The sequence below is a fragment of the Leptosomus discolor genome, chromosome 10 (assembly GCF_034619465.1).
Source record: "Leptosomus discolor isolate bLepDis1 chromosome 10, bLepDis1.hap2, whole genome shotgun sequence".
Classification (NCBI taxonomy): Eukaryota; Metazoa; Chordata; class Aves; order Leptosomiformes; family Leptosomidae; genus Leptosomus; species Leptosomus discolor.
The window spans coordinates 2,477,401-2,499,471 of record NC_141400.1 but is presented as its reverse complement, the minus strand read 5'-3'; the positions used below and the strand labels follow the sequence as shown (position 1 = coordinate 2,499,471).

General features: G+C 59.5%; 2 protein-coding genes across 4 annotated transcripts in view; one reads left to right on the top strand and one right to left on the bottom strand.

Annotated features, from left to right (window-relative positions):
* The window catches only part of CTNNA1 (catenin alpha 1), a 118,698-nt gene extending 115,702 nt beyond the window's left edge, over nucleotides 1-2,996 (top strand). Inside the window, exon 18 of the mRNA XM_086471074.1 lies at nucleotides 2,335-2,996. Within this exon, the coding sequence (XP_086327200.1) occupies nucleotides 2,335-2,622 (288 nt within the window). The 3' untranslated portion in view covers nucleotides 2,623-2,996. The remainder of the gene's footprint in view (nucleotides 1-2,334) is intronic.
* Nucleotides 2,997-9,891: 6,895 nt separating this feature from the next.
* SIL1 (SIL1 nucleotide exchange factor) overlaps nucleotides 9,892-22,071 on the bottom strand; it is a 99,618-nt gene continuing 87,438 nt past the window's right edge. For all 3 annotated transcript variants that reach the window (XM_086470917.1, XM_086470918.1, XM_086470919.1), the window contains 3 exons: nucleotides 14,892-14,988; nucleotides 12,496-12,660; nucleotides 9,892-10,350 (listed from right to left, as the gene is read on the bottom strand). In XM_086470917.1, coding sequence (XP_086327043.1) covers nucleotides 10,000-10,350; nucleotides 12,496-12,660; nucleotides 14,892-14,988 — 613 coding nt within the window. In that variant the 3' untranslated portion in view covers nucleotides 9,892-9,999. The remainder of the gene's footprint in view (nucleotides 10,351-12,495; nucleotides 12,661-14,891; nucleotides 14,989-22,071) is intronic.

The following is a 22,071-nucleotide window of genomic DNA, read 5'->3' as shown; positions in this document are numbered from 1 at the left end:
CCTTCTGCCATAAATTAGTTATATGAACAGGCTGGCGTCTGCAGTCTAATCTCCTGGTTTCATCTGTTCTCCACGAGCCTGTCCACTGGGGCTAAATATTGCCAGCAGTAGTGTTGGACTTCTGTCAGATGATCGGATGAAGACCTCTGCCAGTCCAGGAGCAAAATTCTTCTCAGTGTTAACATCCTGCCCCCTCCACATCCCGCAGAAACGTTGTGAAAGCGGAGCTGTAACCCACGCGGCAAGAGCTTGCACCCTGGGCGATCTGGCAATTCATTTAGAAAAGTACCCCCTTGCTTTCACGGCGTTTAATATGATTCTTCCTGCTGTGAAGATGCATGGAAATAGTCAAACGCAATGAAAGTAATGCTTTTTCCAGCGTGATGACTGGGGTGAGGAAAGCGGACGACACTGGTTGGCTGGAGGGCGCAGATCTGGTCTGCAGCTGTGGTACTCGGAACACAGCGTGATGGGAAGGAAGGTACCAGCGACCACCCCCTGCTCAGCTTGGTTTGCTGCTAGACAAGCAATGGATTCGAGGTTCTTCCCAAAACCTTCCTTAGATGTCTGCAACATGGGACTTTGAATCATAGAGTGAATCACAGAAGGGTTTGGGCTGGAAGGGACCTTAAAGACCATCCAGTTCCAACCCCCTGCCACGGGCAGGGACACCTCCCACCAGACCAGGTCGCTCCCAGCCCCATCCAGCCTGGCCTTGAGCCCTGCCAGGGAGGGGCAGCCACAGCTTCTCTGGGCAGCCTGTGCCAGGGCCTCACCGCCCTCACAGGGAAGGATTTCTTCCTAATGTCTAACCTGAATCTCCCCTCTTCAGTTTGAAACCATCACCCCTCATCCCATCACCACCCTCCCTGATCAAGAGTCCCTCCCCACCTTTCCTGCAGCCCCCTGTCAGCACTGAAGGCTGCTCTAAAGTCTCCCCGGAGCCTTCTCTTCTCCAGGCTGAACACCCCCAACTCTCTCAGCCTGTCCTCACAGCAGAGCTGCTCCAGCCCCTGAGCATCTTTGTGATGGACCCGCTCTGGACCCACTCGAGCAGGTCCATGTCTGTCTTGTGCTGGGACCCCCAGAGCTGGACGCAGCCCTGCAGGGGGGGTCTCAGCAGAGCAGAGGGGCAGAATCCCCTCCCTCGCCCTGCTGGCCACGCTGCTCTGGATGCAGCCCAGGATGCCATCGGCTTTCTGGGCTGTGAGCGCACGTTGCTGGGTCATGTTGAGCTTCTCACCAACCAACACCCCAAGCCCTTCCCCGCAGGGCTGCTCTTGATCCACTCATTGCCCAGCCTGTGTCTGTGCTTGGGATTGCCCCGACCCTGCGCAGGGCCAGGTGAAGGACCTTGCTCCAGCGTGGGGTCCCTCCCACAGCAGACAGTCCTCCACGAACTTCTCCAACGTGAGTCCTTCCCACGGGCTGCAGTTCTTCACGAACTGCTCCAGCGTGGGTCCTTTCCATGGGGTGCAGTCCCTCAGGAACAGACTGCTCCAGCGTGGGTCCCCCACGGGGTCACAAGTGCTGACAGCAAACCTGCTCCAGCGTGGGCTTCTCTCTCCACAGGACCACAGGTCCTGCCAGGAGCGTGCTCCGGTGCAGGCTTCCCATGGGGTCACAACCCCCTTCGGGCATCCATCTACTCCAGCGTGGGGTCCTCCAAGGGCTGCAGGTGGATCTCTGCTCCACCATGGACCTCCCTGGGCTGCAGGGGAATCTGCTCTGGCGCCTGGAGCATCTCCTCCCCCTCCTCCTCCACTGACCTTGGTGTCTGCAGGGCTGTTTCTCCACACGTTCTCACTCCTCTCTCCGGCTGCAATTGCTGTTGCCCAGGGTGGGGTTTTCCCCCCTTCTTGAATACGTCATCCCAGAGGCGCTGCTGCCATCACTGGTGGGCTTGGCCTTGGCCAGCGGTGGGGCCGTCTTGGAGCTGCTGGCGTTGGCTCTACTGGACGTGGGGGAAGCTTCCAGCAGCTTCTCACAGCAGCCACCCCTGAGCCCCCCGCTACCAGAACCTCGCCACGCAAACCCGAATCGCTCACAAAAGCAAACAGCGGAATACAGGTCTTTTCTCTGGCCATTGATGCGGGGAAGGCACAGGTCGTGGGCAAACGTGGCGCTTTCGTTTTTGGTGGCACAAGTCAGGTTTTTACCACTTAGTGTCCAAAGAAAGCTATCACCTCGAATTTGGATCCTCAGGTTTTCAAAGAAAACCCAGAAAAATCAGGGTTTGAGTGCTCGTACACCCCAGGACTATCATGTTTCCTGGAATGCTGTATTTGGGGGGGGGGTTGCGACGTATAACAGTTGTGTGTTTCCCTTTGGCAGGTGGACAGTGCCATGTCTCTTATCCAAGCAGCCAAGAACCTGATGAACGCGGTGGTGCAGACCGTGAAGGCCTCCTACGTGGCATCGACCAAGTACCAGAAGTCGCAGGGCATGGCTTCGCTCAACCTGCCCGCCGTCTCTTGGAAGATGAAGGCTCCGGAGAAGAAACCCCTGGTCAAGAGGGAGAAACAAGACGAAACCCAAACCAAGATCAAGAGGGCGTCGCAGAAGAAACACGTTAACCCGGTGCAGGCTCTCAGTGAATTCAAGGCCATGGAGAGTATTTAGAGGTCTCTGGCTTGGTTCTTTTTTTCTCTAGCCCACTACTGCTACTTCCAGAACTCTACTTTTAATGTTCTAAGGATTTTTCAGAAGTTTACTATTCTTCAAAATGTATTTACTTAATATAATTTTGATAACTTTGTTTAGATTACGTGGGGAAATACTCAAATTTTTAAGTCCTATCAATATAGCTTCAGCCTGCGGAAGTGTGTTAATTTAGATTGCTTTTAGATTTCAGGGGTGTATTTCTAGCTGGAAATTGTTTTGTATAATCTTGCTTTAAATAAAATATTCTATAACCAAAGAGGATTTTACAGGAACACTAACGGTTAACAGCAATAGTGGAATCGTGCTCCTCAGAGACGGCATTTTCATTGCGATCAGGAGAGGAATGTTAGATCTTTTCACTCAAAACAGTTTAATGAATTAAAGTATTGTATGTGTGAGTGTTGTATTCCTGCGGTGGGGCTGGAGAGAGGGGAAGCTCTTTGCCCCCAAAGGAGGGGCGAAGACACGGCGGGCGCCCCCCGGGCAGGCACCCCACGAGCCGCCCACCCTTGGGCCGGGGCGGCCGCGGGCCTCCGGAGCGGTGCTGGGTGCTGCGCCGTCCCCGGCGCTGCTCCGGGGCCACCCCAGAGCCGCTCTCCTGGTGGCTCCCTGCCCGGCACCCACGGGTGCCTTCGCCCCCAGCCTTTCCGGAGGGTTCCGCAGGCGCCTGCTGGGGGAGCACCCAGAGCTAAATCCAGGAAAACGCACCGGGCTGGAGGCGCCGATGGCTCCTGTGCGACACTGGACGGGAATTTTAATGCCTGGTTACCAATTACTAATGTATTTTGCTGCGGGACACTAATAAAGTTGCTTTTACCAGCTGGTGCATTGTGGCGCTGTGAATGGAGCGGCGCCCAGCCCGCCCCTGCTCCCCCGCCCCGCCATTCAGATGCAAAGCGGCTTTGTGCTCGTTTCTCTAATTGCTCTGCCTCCCGCCGTGGGCTTCCAGAGGCACCCAGCAAGTAATGTTTGCTCAGGCTGCGATTTAGACTATATATTATTTGTGATAACTGGAGCCACAAGGTGTAATTTCGCTGTCTTATTTAAATTTTATGAATTCCAGCGTGTTTCACGCTTACCAGTAAAGTCCGCGCTGGAGAAGGAGCGCTTGCGCGGGTCAGGGTCGTGTTTGCCGTCTCTGCGAAGCGCCCGTTGCGGCGGGAGCAGCCTGGTCTGTAGTTAACGTTTTACACGGCATCTCAGTTTTAGAGCCGAGCCTTGGCAGCGTTATGTTATAATTTTATTTATCTTGATCGGTTTATAATTTACTGTATCAAGTTTATTGCTTTCCCGTTAGCAAAATGCTGATCAGAATTAAGCTAAATAGTTCTTGGGGTGTTTTTGCCAAATTTATTATGTTTTCAAGCGTTTTAGCCTCTTGAGTACGGATAATAAACGGCTGAATTACATACGAGTTGTCGTGCGCCTTTAGCATCCAAACAGGCGTCTGCTGGGGGTGAGCTGACGTCCTCCCTCCGCTGCCCTTCAAGGGTCAGCGAGACAGAGAAGCTGCAGAACTTATTTTGCATATAATGATCAACCGCCTGCGTACAACGTGAGTTATTTCTCTCCCGGCGTTGCTGTAGGCCACGTTCCACGGGCTCTTCGGTGGCTCTGTCCAAAACGCAGACCTTGCTCCCCCGAAATGCGGTCTGTTAACGCGCTTCAAACCCAGCCGGGCAGGGCGCTGGGCGGGCACATGGGCGTGTGGTCGGCTGGGACAGGTGTCCCTTTGGGTTGTGGGGCGGACCTGGAGCATCCAGTCGGCAGCAGGTTGACGTGCTGGTTTGAAGGCGGGTTTGAACACCCAGCGGGGCCACGGGGGGGCCGGAGGGGAGCTCCGGGGGCCACAACTTGCCCATCGCTGCTTCTCCTCTGGGGAGGGCGTTCGGAGGGGGGGGGGGGGCAGAGGCGCAGCGAGGGAGCCCTTGGTGGCCAGAACACCCTTGGTTGCCCTTGGGAGCGGTGGCTGGGGAGACAGCAGAGCCCCGTCTCCCCGCAGCAGCGGGGGGATTTCGTGGCACCTTCAGTCCCCCCTTGCTTTCCGTGCCGCCGTGTGAGCTGCCAGCGGGGCGCGTCCCTACGGACCCCTGCGCTCCGGCCGCTCGCCCGGACGAGCCGGGGGTGCCGTGGGCGTTGGCTGGGCCAAGACGGGCTCTCACCCGGGGTGGGCTCCTGCGGGGCCTCTGAACGGGCCCCGTCGGTCCAACGGGAGCTCAGTGAGTCGGGTGGAGGGTGCTGCGAGGGACCTTCCGTCGTGTACCGCGGTGGCGGACGGTGCCTTTCACATCTGCCTTGAGCTGAGGAGCAGAGAAAGGCCTGATGCCGGGCGCCGGGAGGAGGGTGGTGAGCGGCGGTTCCTTGTTTCAGGGCGAACCCCGCGGCGGCTCGGGAGGAGCCGGGCACAGGAGCAGCACCGGCGCCTGCTGGGTTGGCCCGGGCCGAGCAGCAACGGGGCCTGCGGCTTGTTCAGCGCCGGACCCCGAGACCCTGCGAGCGGGTGGCTCGGTGGTGTGAAAACCGAATGTGACTGGGCTGATCCCGGTGGGTGGGATAATTTCAGTCTTAATCAAAACCTCCCCTCCGAAACCGGCAGCAACGCTTCGGGTCAGCGGAGCTGCGCTGCACAGCGAGGGGGGTCCGGATGCGGGCGAAGCTGTAACTTTATTAGAGAGCCAATTGAAAAGAATGGCAGTAATTACTGCTGGATGTAATTAAGCGCTGGGGAAGGGCTCGTGCTGTTGGTCGCCACCGCGGCTGCTGGAGGGGAACGCTCTCCTCTACCGGGAGGGAGCGAGCGCGACCGTGTCGGGTTGGAAAAGCTGCGCGGGTACGGGGTGGGAAGGCTTTTCAGCCGCGTTCCCCGATGGCGCGCGATGAGCTGAGCCTCCCCTGCTGCTCAGCGTTGCCGTCTGTTCAACAGGAGAGGAAATCACGGGGTGCCAGGGGCTGGGGACGCAGGGGACCCGCGGTGGCTTTGGGCAGGGAAGGGCTATGGGACCTCCCTGCCCACCGGTGTGGGTGGGTGGGAGCCAGGCACGGCCGCTCCCCAGTCAGTCACCGCCTGAAACACACCGAAATACTTGTGGAAGATCTGGCAGGGGGTTTTTGCACTGCTGTGGGATGGCGGCACCCAGTGAGGCCGTGCCTGAGCCCCCCAGCCACGCAGCCCTCCTGCCCGCCCCGGGAGCGGGGACCTGGCACTCTGGGACACTCAGGAAGATGAAACCGCATTATCTTCTAAAGTGTATATTAGTGAAACCACATTAAATCTCCAGGAGATAGTCTTACTCCAAATTTCAAGTGCTCTTAATTCAATTCAGCGGTGAATCAAGCCACATTGAATTTATGCGGCTTTAATTGTGTGTGAAGGCTTCTGCGCCGGGGTTTAATGCCGTTTAACGAATGCCTTTGCTGGGCCGTGCTCTCCCTTCGCTCGGACCAGCTTTTGCTGCTACCGGGCCAGGGCAGCCGGGGGCCGGGGACTCTCCTGGCTGGCAGGGGGGATCCCAGCGGGCAGGGCGGGATGGCTGCGGCGAGGGGAGCAAAGCACCCGAAGCTGCGTTTTTCTAACAGTAGGCCGGGCAGCAGCAAGTGCAGGCACCGGGTTCAGGACAAGCTGAGGCGGCCAAACCTCAAATACGCAGTTACGTGGGAGGGCAGCGTGGGTGTGAGGGGCGTGTGGGTTCAAAACCCTGAACAAATGGGCGGGGAAGGAAAAATCCATTAAGGCACATGAGATGCTCCAGTGCTGACAGCTCAGGACTTCCCTGTGCTGCAGATTTTGGAGGCTGGCGAGCATCCCAGGGAAACGTGGCCGGTGGTCTCTGCACTGAGCCCCCTCCCTGCCTGCTGCTGGCTGGATTTGGGGCGGGGGGGGGCTCAGGCTGAGCCAGCACAACCCTCCTGATGCTCTTGCGGGTGCAAGGGGGGGGATAACGCTGTCGCTGGGCTGGCTGTGTGTGGATGCCAGCCCGGCCAGACTGCTGCTGGATGCCTTACCCACCTTGGGGATGTGGGGGTGGGGGGGGACCCTGTTATCTCCAAAATCAAGGATGAAAGTGCCTATCCCACCTCCTCTGCCCCCTCCTTACCACCACCCCCCCACCACCACCACCCCCGACCCGCCCCAGTGCAGGGTCCGGTGAGCCCTACCTGGGGTCTCCATCTGCCCCAGGACGCCCCCAGCCCCTGGCCCCCTCTAGTCCCTGCTTGCTCCATGCTGGGGCCGTGGTCCCGGTGCAGAGGAGCTGCTGGGGTGGGCGAAGGTACCACCACGCTGTGGGAGGCTGCGGGAACTGGGGTCGGGGGGGGGCCGTGAGTCACCACAGCAGGAGGCACCCACACCACAGCTCCCTGTGCCACCAGCAGCAGCCCTGGCAGCACGGCTGGGCCGGCTGTGTGCAGCAACTGGGGCAGGATGGGCTTGTCCCTGTCCCTGTCCCTGTCGTTGTCCTGCCCACAGTCACCGTGGGAGAGGCGGGCAGCAGGGCAGCCGCCCTGTCCTTACCCTGGGCTGCGGACCAGCGATGCCGTTTTGGGACCAAGCCTGTCATTAGTGGGGGCACCAGCCTGGGCCAGCATTTATGGCTCCCAGGGGTCACCCGCGCTTCTCCATCACCCTCCGGGGCCATGTGCGGCAGGGCGGGCAGGCTGCCCCGGATTTGGGCCGCAGCCCCCAAGGCTGAACCTTGCCCGTGGCTGCCCTATGGCACAGCCTTTGGTGCCCTCCGAGACTCCATGGCTGCCACTGCCATCTCCTGCCAGTGCTCCCATCAGTCCCCTGGGGGGGGGAGGCCCTGGGACCCACAGCAGCTTCGGCGTTGGACAGAGGGGTGCTGTGGCCCAGGGGGACCCTCATGGTTGCCCCTACCTGGAGCAGGGCTGCCCATAGTGCCCGTCCCCTCCAGCTCCACTGCTCCCACCTGCATCGTGCCCATCCCCATGGCATCAGGCACTGGAGGGGGAGGAAGGGCTTTCTCTGCCTTGACTCCCCAAAACGCCTTGGCCCCGGGGCTGCCATGCTCTGGGGAGCTGCTCCAGTGAACCTCAGCACCGTTGCAGGGGTGCCCTGGGCAGTGAGGGGGCGACTCCCATTTACACCCCCTTCCCCCCCACCCCCCGAGGGAGCAGCCCTTTGGGAAGGGAGGACATGGTGTTTGGCCACGGCTGCTGGATGCAAAGGTCACCGAGCATCTGCGTTGTCTGAGGCCTTCAGAAAGAGCCTTCAACCACACGTGTCTTCAGCGCGCTGCCAAAGGGCTTGTGAAAGCAACGCCAGGAATTGCTTAGCTTTGGGGTTTGGGTTTTTTTTTTTTTTCTTTCCTTTCAGTCCTGTGCGTTTCCCGGGCTGTGTGACTCTGCCGGAGCGAGGGAAGCCACCGGTGGGTGTGATGGTGGCTCCTCAGCCGGACCCTCCCCTGCTGCGGAGCCAGACCCGCGCCCAGCGCTGCGGGAGCGCCTCGCCCGCGGGCGCCTCGGAGAGCTGCGCGGGGCAGGGGGCGGCACGGCCAACGCCAGCAGCGGGCGCAGGCTGGTTTCCCTCCCCGGGCCACCCTCGCTGCGAGACCCCCGCGGCGGTGCCCCGAGGCGGAGCTGCCTCCCGAGGGCACCGGCGGCTTCGCCCGGCGCGGGCGGCCCAGCACCCACCGCCAGCCAGGCGCCGCTCAGGACCTTGGTGGCTTCAAGACTTTTAGGACCAGGGAGTGGGGCTTTTGGCTTGGGGGTGGTTGAAGAGGGAGGGTTGGTTCCCTCCTCTCTCCTTCTCTCTCAAATCAGTGGCCACCACCCAGCCTTTAGTGCCCGTGTCTCTCCACAATGCCAAGCCCCAGCACTGGCCCGGCTGAGCCTGTTCTTGCCTCGGGGACAGCCCCGGGCAGGGCGGCCGGGGGCCACGTGCCCATCCCCAGGCACAGGGCAGCACCGTGGAGCTCGCCGGGCTCACGGCAGCGTCCGGCCCTGCATGTTTGTCGCTCATGAGAAACAGAATGGATCTCTTTTCATTACAAATAAAAACCAAACTCTCCCCAGAAAGGGTTCAGAACTAGGAGGAGGTCTGGACTGAAATGAAACAGCCAAAATAATGGCTAAATTTAGTTTTTATAATCTTCTTTGCTGACGGGGGGGGAGGTGGCAGCCACCTCCAGGCCAGGGGCTGGGCAGCCAGAGGCTTGGGCAAGACGTCGGTTTCTTCCTCCCCCTGAGGAAGGATGAGGTGGGGAGACAGAATCAGCCTGACGAGGAGAGGGCAGAACATCTTCCCCAACGGCCCATCCAGCGTGAGGAGGACCTCAAAGGAGGTTCATGGGGGAAGGGGGCCTGAGCTTGGAGGAAAGCGAGGAGAAGCTGCAACTGGAAGATGTGGGTGAAGGGAGATGGCCGGCCCAGCCCAGCCCAGCCCAGCAGGGAGAGCGTGCTGTACGTCATGGATGAAGAATCCTTGGCTGGCCAGCCTCCATCCCGAGAGATCATCCTCCTTGGGAGCCACCTCCGAGGGCAAGAAGAAAGCAAGCGGAAAGACTCCACGGTTTGCGGCAGGGCAGCGTGTGCTTCGCCGGCTGCTTCGCCCCCCGCTGTCCCACGCCGGGGCTTAGGCAGGTGTTCTGGCCCCCAGACCACCGGGATGCCTCTGGCCGCCCCGCGGGGGGGCAGCAGGGGCTGCCACGGGGGGAGCTACCCCACCACCATGGGGCGGGGTGGAGCTGAGCTGCTGGGAGTGGTGAGGGCCACGCCGAGCTGAGCGGGGGGTGGTCCTGCTCCGAGCGAAGGCTGGGTCCGAGCCCTCCAGGGAGCCCCTCCAGGGAGCCCCTCCAGGGAGCCCCCTCCAGGGAAGCGACACTCGGCCCCGCGGCGCGGGCACAGAACCACCCGCAGGCGAGCGGCGCTGCCCGAGGGCCAAGACGCGTCACCCGGGCGCACCCAAAAGCTGACGGGCACCGCGGGCCGTCGCCAGGCGAGGGCCCGCTCAGAGCTGCGGGAACAAACGCTTCCCTTCGGCAGCGGAGGACGGTCCCTCAGCCCTGCCCACCCCAAGGAATCCTGCAGGCGCCCGGGAACGCGCGCAAGGCACCACGGTCGGTCGGAGGCAACGTAGGCTGAGACTGCACCTCGTTCCCTCCGAGGTACACACCTCTGTGTGTCCAGCAGCGCCCCGTGCAAACGCAGACACGTCCCCGAACACGAGTGTTTCAATGATGAAGCCGCTGGCACACTCGCCCAGGGGCGGGATCTCATTTAGTCCTGCAGTTTATTCAAAAGTGCATTTACACCTGGTGCCACCAAAACTCACGCTGTTGCCCTGAACTATCTGGAACTGAACTGAATCTGCGGCTATTTTCACCTTAATTCCTGAATGATGGTATTTACAGAGCCAAGGAGTTCCTTGAAATAGCCGTCTTTGTCACCTTCCCTCTGCTCCTCTGCTGCCAGCTCCTCGTACTCGCTGCGCAGGAGGCCGAGGGTGGTGCTGAGGGCCTGGTCCCCCCGGTAGCGCTCCTTGCAGAAGGCCATCAGCACGCCGACCGTCTTGAGGACCTTCTCCCGCGTGTCGTGCTCCGGCATGGCCAGCAGGTTGGAAACGACCACGCACCAGTCCTGCTCCACCACCGCCGGGACCAGCTTGACCTGCCGGTACTGCTGGATTTTCTCTTCCGTTTGATCTCCGTGCTGCGAGTCCTCAAGCAGCATCTGTGGGAAGTGATGGGACGTGGATTAACATCCCCGTCAGAGAGCAACTGCTCCCAGGAGGCGACACACTGCGGCAGAGGAGGGTGCGTGCCCCGTAACACGGAGGGCGACTTGCAACAGAAAACCAAGGCGAGGTTGTGTCCTGGTTCCCTGTTGCCCCTGTGTGAACTCGGGCCCAGGGGCTGGTTGCCCACCCTGGAAAACCCTCGGTGACTTGCAGGGGGGGTGTTTCAGTATCCCACAGCCCTGAAAGGGGCCTCAAGGGGAAGGAAGTTCAGCAGAAGCCCTGTAAAGTCTCTGGGTCTGCTGCTCCGGGCTGCTGGCCAGGCTCCTTCAGCCCCTAATGAACATCACGGCCGGGCTTCGTGCTGCTCTCACGAGAGGGACGGAGATCTCAGCCTCCTCCGGCCACAGCCAGACCCGACCCTCCCCTCCCAGCCTGGCCCGGCAAACCCCAAACACCGAAATTCGGCAGGGATGGGGCCGAGAGCGGAAAGGTGCCCGCAGGGACCAAGGGCAGGCCCCCAGCAGCGCTGGGGCCAGCGGGAGGAAGGGAAACCTCCCACCACCGCCCCGACACCCTGTGGGGCTTGGGTGGTGGAGCGGTCGGAATGGCAGGCTCCATTCCCCCAGGGGATCCTCCTGGCTTGGCTGGTGGCCCCCTGTGATAATTAATTAATCAATTACTACGCCTGCACTTCACTAATTAGCTCTGCGTAACCCAGGGCCGCTCGCCTCGGACTGCCAAAGGGAGACGAGAGCTTCTGCGGGGCTGGCGAGCAGAGCGCCAGCCCTGGGGAAGGGGACGGGGCAGCCGGCGAGAAGCGGTCGGACAACCCCGTCCCCGGGGGCCGCTGGGGTCCCCAAGGGCACCCGAAACATTTTCCCTGACCACCCTGGCAATGGGCTCCTGCTGCGGGGAGCTTGGTGGTACTGACTGACAGGACACAGCGGGGAGCAGGAGGGACAACGCCGAGGAGACGTCCCGGTCCCCCCCACCCCGCGAGGGCTGCCTGCTAAAGCCCCGCTGGCCTTGTAGGATTTGGGGTAAAAAGGAAAGGAGGCGGCAGAAAAAGCTGTTCCGAGCCCCGGCAATCCGTGCTTCAGCGCAGAGAGCTGCCCCTGGCAGCTTACGATTTCCAAACCAACCCGTGGGACTGTCACCCAGCCCAGCCCAAAGCTGCCACCCGCTCCCCGCCGGGCACCAGGGGCTCTCCCGTCTCCTCCGCGAAGGGGCTGAGATGGGCACGTGGCGTTCCCAGTCCGAAGGGCAGCGCAAAACCACTGGTTTAACACAAACCGGAGCTGGGAACAGATGGGGCTGCCGGAGGGGCGGCCGTAAAACGTGCAGCAGGAGCGAAGGGGAACGGTTCGGGTGAAACGCCCCCCGTCTGCTCCCCGTCCCCGCCAGCCGGCAGCGTCGCTGCGCGTTACAGCCAGCGCCTGATTGGATTTCAGACCCGCTAAAATAATTTGCACCTTTCCAAAGTCTCCTGGAAAACAACTGTTTTAAAAAACACAGACGTTGCTCTGCGGTGCCTGAAACCCAAGTATTACAGCAGTAATAATCCGCAGGGCAAATTGGCTGTAAACCGAGTGAAAGTGGATTTAATTCCCATTCTCTGGAGTAAGAGGAACGCACAGACTAAACAACAAGCGATGGCAAGGAAAGACGGGTTTTAAGCTGACATTTACAGCAGTAATCCGAGGTATTTGAAAATAAAAACGGTTAACGTTGCGGGCACGGCTCCAGCGAGGGACGTGCAGGCAGGGGCACAGCAGCGCCGGCGGGTCGCTTGGCTGGCACCGGCGGCTGGAGGCTGCAGCCGAGCTCGCTGCAGCCCGGTGCCTCTTCTCCCTGCTCAGGTCCTTGCCGTTTGGTTATTTAAACGCCCTCGGGGCAAAGGTTTAATGACCAATGAAGACTGAAGCTCACTCGGGGCTCGCCCCCCCCGGGCACTCGCTCCCCGCAGCAGCGGCCCGTGGGCTGGAGGGAACTCACCCCCGCAGCACAGACCCTGACGCTGGATCGGCCCCTCCTCACCCCCGTCCTGGGAGGATGCTCGAAGGCCCCTTGGGCTCGGTGAGGGGGTGGAGGTGGGGAGCGCCCGGCCGGATCCCGTCCCCTCCCGCCCGGCTCCTCACCTTCTCCACGATGAGGTCGTAGAGGAGCGTCACCACCCGGACGTGGAGGGTCTCCATCCCCTTCTGCCTGAAGAGGCTCCTGAGGACCTGGAGGCCGCCCAGCTTGAGGAACTGCTGCTGGGCGTAGGGGAAGTGCCTCAGCATGGAGGAGAGCGCGAAGAGAGCCTGGTGGGGAGAGAGGGCCGTCAGCACGGCGGCCAGGGCCGCCGCATTTGGCGCAGCCTCGCTTCGCGGCGTGCCACGGGGACAGGAGAAACACGCTCCAACCTGTTTGCGCGGAGCTCCCCAGCATTCAAACCTCTCCTTGCGGAGGGGCACCTCCGAGTCCCCCTTTTCTCCTGATCCCAACCCTCCCCGGTGCTGCGAGGCTGCCCGAACGTGGGTGACTTCCACCCAAACTCCAACCCGGGCCGTCACCACGTTTGCTAGAACGACAACCCCGAGGGACCTGCGGCCAGCACCCGAACAGACCCAACGCCATCGCTCCTCCTCGCAGTTTGCCCCCACCAGTCCTCAGCACAGACCCCGGCTATGGGCTAAGGATGGGACCAAGGGGGGGACCAGCACCGCTCAGCAGAGCCCGATCCCCTTGAGACGATCTGGATGCCTGGGGAGTGCCCTCTCCCTTGCACCCACGCAGCCAGGAGGACAGGAGCAGGACACAGCCCCAAAACAGGGTCCGTCACGGCGCAGCATCCCACACAGCCAGCGAGGGACACCAGCGCGCCCGCACTTGCCTCCTGGGCCTCGAGTGGGAGCACCGAGGGGGCAATTAGGGGCCCAGGGGCTGAGTCTTACACTCGTCTGGGCTTTGACACCCGCAGTTTGCGGAGGGGACGGGCTGACGCCGCCCGGGGCAGAGCGGCTGCCCGAGCAGCGACGGGGATGCTCGTCTGGGCGCCTGCCAGCGAGCAGCGCCGGCTCCTCCGCACTCCGAGGTGACCGTGCAGCCCCGCTCCCTGCGGACGGATCCGAGCTGACAGCCACGTCTTCCCCAGCCCCGCTCGTTCCTATTTGCCGTCTTCCGAGTTGCCGCTGGTGAATTGGTGGATGTTCCCGTCTCCCTTTTTAACCACCGGCCAAAGGATGGGGGAGGGAAGGAATGCACTTTCGGCCTCATTCCTGCACACTGCTGGGAGCACTGGGGCGGAAAACCCACCGGAGTGGGAGCTGTGGGCTGCAGCCCCATGCGGGAAGGGGCTGGGGCATGGCCTGTCCGTGGGATCCTGGCCTGGGGAGAGACAGGAGGCTGTACGCAGCACGGGAACTGGAAATGAAAAGCCTCTGTCCTCCTGGAAAAGGGGGTTCAACCCTCGGAGGCTCCCGTAAGGCCGCCACCTGAATGTGGACAATACTGAGCTTATCCCTCTCGCTCTTCTCCAGGGGCTGCCAGTGGGATGCATTCAGGGTCACTGCAAAGGCCTGTTCCGCACCCACCACCCAGGGGTTCAAGCGACGCTGGTGAGGGCCTCTGCACGCCCAGCCATCCCTCCCCACCCCAAAACGAGCTCCGCACGGAGCCACGGGCACTCCTGGGAGGAGTTTCTGAACATGGGAGCATGCCATGGTGCACCTCTCCAGCCGGGACCTCCTCACGCCCGTGGCCAAAAGCCAAGGGCTTCCCCAGCCTCTCCCGTGCCTTTCACTCGCTGGAGGACTCGTACCACGGACTGAAGGGGAACACGTCCGCGGGAGCTCGTTAGAACACCGGCAGCACACGGCTCTTGGCAGAGCAGCAGGTGCATTAAAGATGAATGAAAGAGCTGGTGGTTCCCTCGCCCTGCTGACCCCCCTCTCGCACGAGGTCACCGTGTTAAACAGCGGGGCCGGGTTTTTGGGAGCAACCAGAAAAATATTTTACGGCCTGTAAACAAGAGGCGGCGGCATCACACGCTAAAGGGAAGGTAACGAGATCTCCTGCTCCAGGGAGTACCGCGAGGAGGGAAGGAGGGAGGCGGCGAGGAAGCCCCCACCCCGACGGACAGGGCTGCACATTTGGCTGGGGGCTCTCGGCGCTGCTCGGCGTGCTCCAAAGCCACCGCCAAAGGCAGGACGCGGGGCTGGCTCCGGCAATTAGCTCCTTCCAAACGTCAGCTCCCGTGTTTGTCACCCTCTGATCGTGTCGCCTGCCACGGGGCCCCTCGTCTTCGGAGCCGCAGCACCGAGCTCTGTGCCCCGCGGGGCCGGCAGAGCTGCTGTGAGTGCCGCTGCTGGCCGCGGGGGCAGGACCCGCAGTGCTGGGGGTGGCCCAGCACCCTAGGGTGCACCGGAGCCCACCCAGCGTGGGGAGCAGCAGCGTCCCACCCTCTCAGGGTGCCGTCGGTGTCCCGAGGAGCGCTTACACCGAGCTCAGCACAACAACGGCTTTACCCAGAGACGCATCCCCACTCGCTCACCTTCTTCTTGACAGCCAGGGGTTGTTCGGTAGCCAGAATAACCAGGAGCTTCTGCAGCGCTCCCCCCTCGATTGCTTCTATCTGGACTTTGGGGTTGCTGCAGGGGGAAAAAAGCGAAAGGCAGGTCACCAACAGAGCTGGGGGGGGGGGGGGGGGGGGGGGCGGCAGGGTGGGCCAGCCTGTCTGGGGAAGCACCCCGCAGAGGACACCAACGAGGGCCAATCCAGCCTGAGCCCAGCGCAAATCCCGCAGCTCCCGCGGTTTGGGCTCACGGAGCAGGCCACCTCCGACACGGCACAGCGGCCGATGCAACCTGCAGCGACGGCACCGGGGCTGGGGAAGGGCACGCCGGGCCATCCACGTCAGCCCACCATGTGCCCCTGGCAAGAAGCCCTCCCCTGTGTTTCCCTTGCAGCTATTAATCCTCTCGCTCTGCATCACGCCTATTCCTTACCAGCCTTTTATTTCGGCTCTCACTTTCCCCCTCTCCCCGGCTCCTCACTTGCTGTTCACGTACTGATTCATTTAAACGCTCCTGTGCTGCAGCACTGGCCCTCCAGCTCACCCAGAGGAAGGTCCTGCACGTCCCTGGCGCCTCGGAATCACAAATGACGCCCGGTCTCACCACCCACAAGCCTCTTGCTTGGAGTGCTTTTCTCTAAGGACTATAAATGGCTAAATCCATCCTTCTGTCTGCAAGAACCAGGCTAAAATTTCAGGTCTGGACGCGAGCAGCCCCCTCAAGGTGCAGGCAGACGAAGACAAGCCTTGCCTCCGCACTGCCCCTGGGTACCAGCTGCCCAGGCAGGGGCACCTCGGCCACGCAAACGCTTTGCAAACACACTTCTAGTACGACTCTGCGGGTGGCAGAGAGGCGAGATGCTCTTTGGGTCCCTCTTCGGCAGGGCTTTCGCAGTCGGAGCACAGCGTACCAGCTGTCTATGTCCCCGATCCCAGCGCTCCTACGCTCCGAGGAAGAACTCCAGCACTTCAGCCTTTGCTCGACTTTGAAGCAGCAACTGCGCTGCGGCCAGACAAAGGTCACGCAGCCCTGCTACAGCAAAACACCCACAGCTCTTACCGCTACCAGAAACCTTCTGGAGCAGCCAGCGCCGAGCATCATCCAAGAAGTAAGGCAGACAGAAGCAGACAGGGTCATAAAAACCAAAACCAGAAGACAAATGGAGTTGGGCAGGGAGCACCTTTGAATTCAACCCATGGCTCACAGAAATACAGCAGAACACTAAGGTCAACCAGCGTGCCAGGCAATCTCTCCAACCCTCCCTGCTCCATCCAGGCTTTGTTTCTCGTACCACGAAGAATCACCTACGGCTCAGAGGCAGCAGATCTGGTGCGCGGGTTCCTGGCTGCAATGACCAGGCTGACCTCAAGGCAGGAGAAGGGGGTTTGTCGAAAGCCACCTTTGATTTCGCCTTCCTCACCTGCTTGCCGCGGCAGGCACCCAGGCGAGGAGGAAGCCATCGGCGATCTGCCCAGATGGGGCAGGAAGGAGAAAGAACAAACCCAGGAGCTTCAGGATCCTCCTGAAGAAGACGTTTTTGCAGTGTCGTCCACACATGTGCCCACAGACCCCCACGGGCCAGCACTGCGGCAGCCCCAGCATCCCCGGGAGAGCAAGCCAGCTTCTGGCAGTACCTGGGTCCAGGTGGGACCTGACACACGTGCTAAGATGTGTTTATCCCCCACCCTCACCGTGTCAACATGGGCAGCAGAGTCTCCTCCTGCAGCGACGGGACGTTATTTTCCACCTCGACACGGTGGGAAATGACCCATGTGGCCAACCCCTCTCCCTGCAGAGCAGCAGTGGCATCTCTGATGGCCTGGGCTCTGATTTTGGAGAGTCAGGAGTCAACGAGGCAAACAGCATCAACCCCAAAAACCTTCAGCTGCCCCCAGGCAACCCCCAGACCCAAGGCAGTTCCCCCCCCCCCCCCCCCCCAGTGACAACCACTGCTCTCCTCTCCAGCCATACGTGCAGTCACACGGACAGCCACGGCCCCTCCAGCACAGGGACAGCCCAGGGACGGGGCTGCAGCCCCGCAGCATCACAGCACCCCGTCCAGCCTCAGCAACTTCTCCCATGGCACAGACGGGAAGAGTACCAGTGGGATGGAGGACAAACAGCTCCCTGAGCACCCAGGGGTTGGGTGAAGACCCATCTGACATCCCCAGCAGGCAGAAAGGGGCCTCATAAGAGCCAGAGATAAGGAACACCTGCCCTACAGAAGTGAACAAATCCTGTACCTCCTTTCGGTGCGGGATGCGTAAGCCAGACACATCCACGGCTTGGGATTAGACTCCTTTGGGAGTCCAGAGACGCAGCACCCAGAAGGCAGCAAGGAAACGCAGCAGCGAGAGGCAAAACACGTCCCACGGTCGCTAAAGGTGCCCTCAGCAGTGAGCTGGGCACAGCCGTGCTCGAGCTGGGACGGCTGCAGCACGGCCGCGCTCACCACAAGAGCACGGATCCTTCTGCAGACGCTGGGCAGCACCAGCGTAGCCGCCGGGGCCGTGATCAGAGCCCTGCGCGTCGCTGAAGCCCACCCAACCGCTGCCGGGGAGGCACAGGCACGGCCCTGCCACTGCGACGAGCTCCGCTGCAAACCAGGCAGGAGGAGGAAGAGTTTTTTCCCAGCTCTGTTGTCCCAGCGACGACAGCTTTGGTCTCTGCCTTTCTCTGTGCACGGTTGGGCTGTGCTGGTTTCTGCTTCGTGTGTTTCTAGGGGAAGTCACGGTGCAGAGGTTTGGCTTTGCTGGCACGCCATCAGCCATGCTATCAGGCACGTTTTCAACACCAGGGCTCCGTGACCGGGGTGAACGAGAGGCAAAGAAACCCCAGCTGCATTTCCAGACCCCAAGGTGGAGCTGGCAACTCTGACGCTCAGAAAATACAACTTCTGATCCGAAAACCTGACCAAATTTCACCTGCAAGTCACTCTGGGAAAGGGACATCAGAGTAAGGGCAGACCAAGCTTGCAGGCAGACACTTCTCTGAGTATAACTGAGCTGAAAGGAGAATCTCCAATGCCACAGGCCTCTTAGTGCCATTCAAGGAAAACACTGTTTGGGATATCCAAGTTCTTTTGTCACATCTATCTGAAATAAATAATAAAAACTCTACAGCAAGGGACACAATTGAAAAATTGGTACGCCTTTTAATGCTTGGCTAGTCACCTGGAGGATTAGATCTAATTAAAATCTCTGAACCATGGAGTTTTTGCCAAGGAGCACCTCTAGAGGTTAGGAAGCCTTCCTGGATGGTAGGCGTGCTGCTCACTTCTCAGTGTCTCTGTTGTTTAATGTCTCTACTATCAATAGTCTGGCCTTCACACTAACAAAAAAGCTCGTTTGAGAGTCTGGAAAACTCAGCATAGATTTGTACAAATTACACCATCAAGCTCAGGGAAAAGCAGCCCGAACAAAATAAATACAATGAGACAGACCGGAACGCCCGGGTGGGAAATTCAACCTGCGCTACTCTGCTCACGGATAAGGGGGTGGTAGCACCAGCAACAAAATTTGCTAAAATGGCACTCTGAAGCTGGGACAGGAGTGGGATGAGCCTACGATGACATCCTGTGATGCCACAGTGACGGCAGAGATTTGGGTGCGCTCAACGGATGAGATTAACCAGCCTCCAAGCTGGGTGAGGAACGGCCACAAGGCTATGGGGATTGGACACAAGCACCGTGCTCGGTTCAGGCAGCTTCCCCAGAGAGAGCCCTGTGTGCTAAACAGCCCCAGTTTGCCCTCAGGGTACCCACCCCGACTGCAGGGTCACACCACATCCCCTCCAGACGCGTCCCGCACCGCACGTCTGAGGTCCTTGTGCCTCCCAGCCACGTTGCCCACGTCCACCACATCCATCTCTCTCTCTCATCCTGTTCCTGAAGAGTAGAAAACAAGGCTGGGTACAGGCTCATCGTGACTGATCCACGCAAGGAACCGCTTGGGCGCTGGGACAAGCTGGGGTCAATGGGCACGCTGCTGGTGTTCGCGCTGGCCAAGACGCATTGAGCAGGGGCGAAGAGCTCGGGGAGACCAGCAGAACCTCTGCTGCCCACAGGTGCCCACACCATCGTCTCTAAGCAGCTCCTGAGAAAGCTCTGTCCCTTGCAAGGTGGGCTTTGTTCTTCAGCAGAAGTTCCTGAACTTCTTGAGACATGGGCCATCCCGCCCAGACTGTGAAAGAACCTCTGTACAGCTCTGGGCATGGGCCACCAGAACCTCTCGCTACAGATCCTGGAGATGATACCCTCTTTCCCAGGGTGTAGCCTACAGTCTACTCTCTGTGCTTTCAAATCCAAACTCAGGTTGACCCTCCACCCAACTCAAGACGTCCCTGCTGCCTCCAGACCTCCTTGCTTCTCCCCACCTCCGCCAGGGACCTCTGCAGGTGGGCTCACCTACCAGTGATGGGGCTGCCACCTACACCATCACAAGCACACTGCAGCACTTAAGCTGGACAGTTTCGACCACAAGACAAACAACATCTATGTTTCCCACTGCGGTGTCCTTCCAAAGCTCCCGGAGCTGTGACTTTGCTGAGCCCAAATTTAATGTGCCATTTCATCAGCCCAGCACGTTTCCCTCTCGGGGGCTGGAGGAGGGTGACCCTTCAGCAGAGAGGTAAAAAAACAAAAGCCAGGGAGGGAAAGCCAACAGAACTTCCATCTGAGCCTGCCTGCTGCAGCTCGCACCGGCAGAAGGAAACACGGCGTTTTCTGCCAGTTTATATTTCACTGCGTTGGAGTTAGAGCTTCCCACAAGGGGCCAGAAATCATTACAGCCAAGGCTTGTTTGCCAGAGCACCACAGGCCTCAACAGCGCATGGAGAAGGAGAGAGAAAGTAATAAAAACAAGGGCTGACGTGCTGCGATCCGCGCCACGGGAGGAAAACTGACATGGAGCTGCCACAGTGCCCCAGCGACCGGTGGCAGGTCCTGCCTTGGGCGGGTGGTGAAGGCAGAGATGGGACCCGGCGTCTTCCACAAGCTGCCAGGTCGGGATGTTTGTGCCCTTCTTCGTTTTTTTCTTCAGTTAAAGCTCTTTTTGGAAGCAGTGAGACCTTTAGGACGGACGTGTCCAGCCAGAGGACCCACCAGCACAATGGAGGCTTCCTGGAGGAGATGTGGTGTCACGAGGTGGGGTTAGAGCCCTCCAACAGCCTCCCCACGCGCTGCAGCTTGTAATCCTCCACGCGCTGCAACTCCCCTGCACCTTGCTGTTGGGCTGTTAGGGACCGGCTCACGGGACGGCTGCTGTTCCTCCCTGGACATGGTTTTGGGGGTGCTAAGGAGCAGCACCGGCACACGGGACGCAGCCGTTGCTCCTGAAAATCCAGCAGGGGCTTCTTTTTCACTGGCAAACTGATTACACGGCAGCACCTCCTGTTGTGCCAAAGGAGGGGTTTTTAAGAGTACTATCCGTTAAGAGATACCCGTACCTTATTCCTCCTAGGATATCCCCGAGTAGACGTCACAAATTCAGGAGAGACTTTTCAAAGTTTTTCCAGACTGTGCATGCAAGGGGCGTGGAGAGACTGAAAAGCAGCAACACAGCCCTGAGGCAACAGCGGCTCTTGAGTTCGGTGGGAACTTGCAATACAGCAGCAAAATTAGATTTAAATTAATAAAAAAAAAAAAAAAAAAAAGGAAAGCCAAGCGGTTTTCAGAGGGACCTGGGGACTCGGAAGCACAGAGCAGGGCAGGCAGGCAAATGCCCTCGTCTCTTCTGTTCTGGCAAGGACACACACAGAATACTGATTGCTTGGCCGGCTTGTTGTACAAACCGCCCAAGAGCCTAGGAAAAAAAAGGGTCACCTCCTTACTCTGAGCCTGCTGCTGAAGCCAGGCAGGGAAAGACCAAAGAGGCGTGAATGAGGGAGTGCAACGGAGGGGATGCTCCTGCCCGGCAGGAGCAGGGTGCTGAGCACAGCACTTCTGCCCTGGCTGGTGTGTCCCGCTGCGGCGGTGGCCGCGCACCCGCTCTCGCGGCCACTGGCGCTGAGCTACGCCACCACCCTCCCCGGGGCACCGGGAGGTAAGTCTGGAGAGCTTGTGCTTTGATGAAAGCCTGGCGTGACGGTGAAAAGGCCGTGATGATAATCACCAGGCTAGACAGGACTTAATGGGTCTCTTCTCTCATCAGAACCAGCATTCTGCAATGCCACGTGGGAAATCAAAGTCGGGGATCAAAGTCTGTAATTCTGTGAAACCGCCTAAAAAATTTAGTATAGTCTGTTTAGCTTGTGCTATAACCTGAGGATCAGAAACAGGCAGCAAGGCAGCATGGTTTTCCCTGCCCTCCCCCTCCCTCCGTCCCCCTCCCCAGTTTTGACTCCAAAATCTGTTAATGAAGAAAACGAGAGTTCACCAATGCTCTGCTCGCAGGAGAGCAAAGGGGCTCGGGACTGAAACGTGCCTAGGATAGCGTTACAGCTCCCAGCCTTGCCTGCCTTCTTGTGCCTCTCAAACCATCACACCTGGGTAAGAATTTGAAAGGTGATGGAAAAGGTCATTTCTGTGAGTCCTGGAAACCAAAAGCAATACAAGCAAGGTCACACATGAAAAGGTCAGTGACTTTTTCAGCGGCCTCCGTATTTGGAGGATTTCTGACAGCTCTTGTAAGTATATTCATGTTAAAATTACCTGACAAATAATAGAGAGGGAGATAAAACTGATCATTACGATGTCAACGTTTAAAGGTTTGTCTGGAATTCAGTCATTCCAGCCCGAACTCTAGCTGTAAATCTGAGACACAAGGGTAGAAAAAAGAGGCAGGATGATCAGCAGCTCATTAATACTTGCACGACTGAATTTTAGATTGCAGGTTTAACAAAAAAAAAAAAAAAAAATTAAAAAAGTGCACTAAAATAGTCCAAGTGAGAAATGACACGTGGGGAGAACACGCTTTCCTACTGCACCCAAAGCGCTGGCGATGGCACGAACCATCCCCATCGGCAACGACGGCAGAGAGCTGCAGCGAGCCCAGCCGGCTCCGAATCCACGACTTCCCAGGTACGCACCAGTCGGCTGCACCTCCTCCTGAACTCTGTTCTTGAGGAGGATAACTGGGACAACTCAACGTGAACAATTCTGCAGCCCCTTGTCTTCCCAAACAACCACCCTGGCTCTGCCGTGGGACACCAGCAACGATG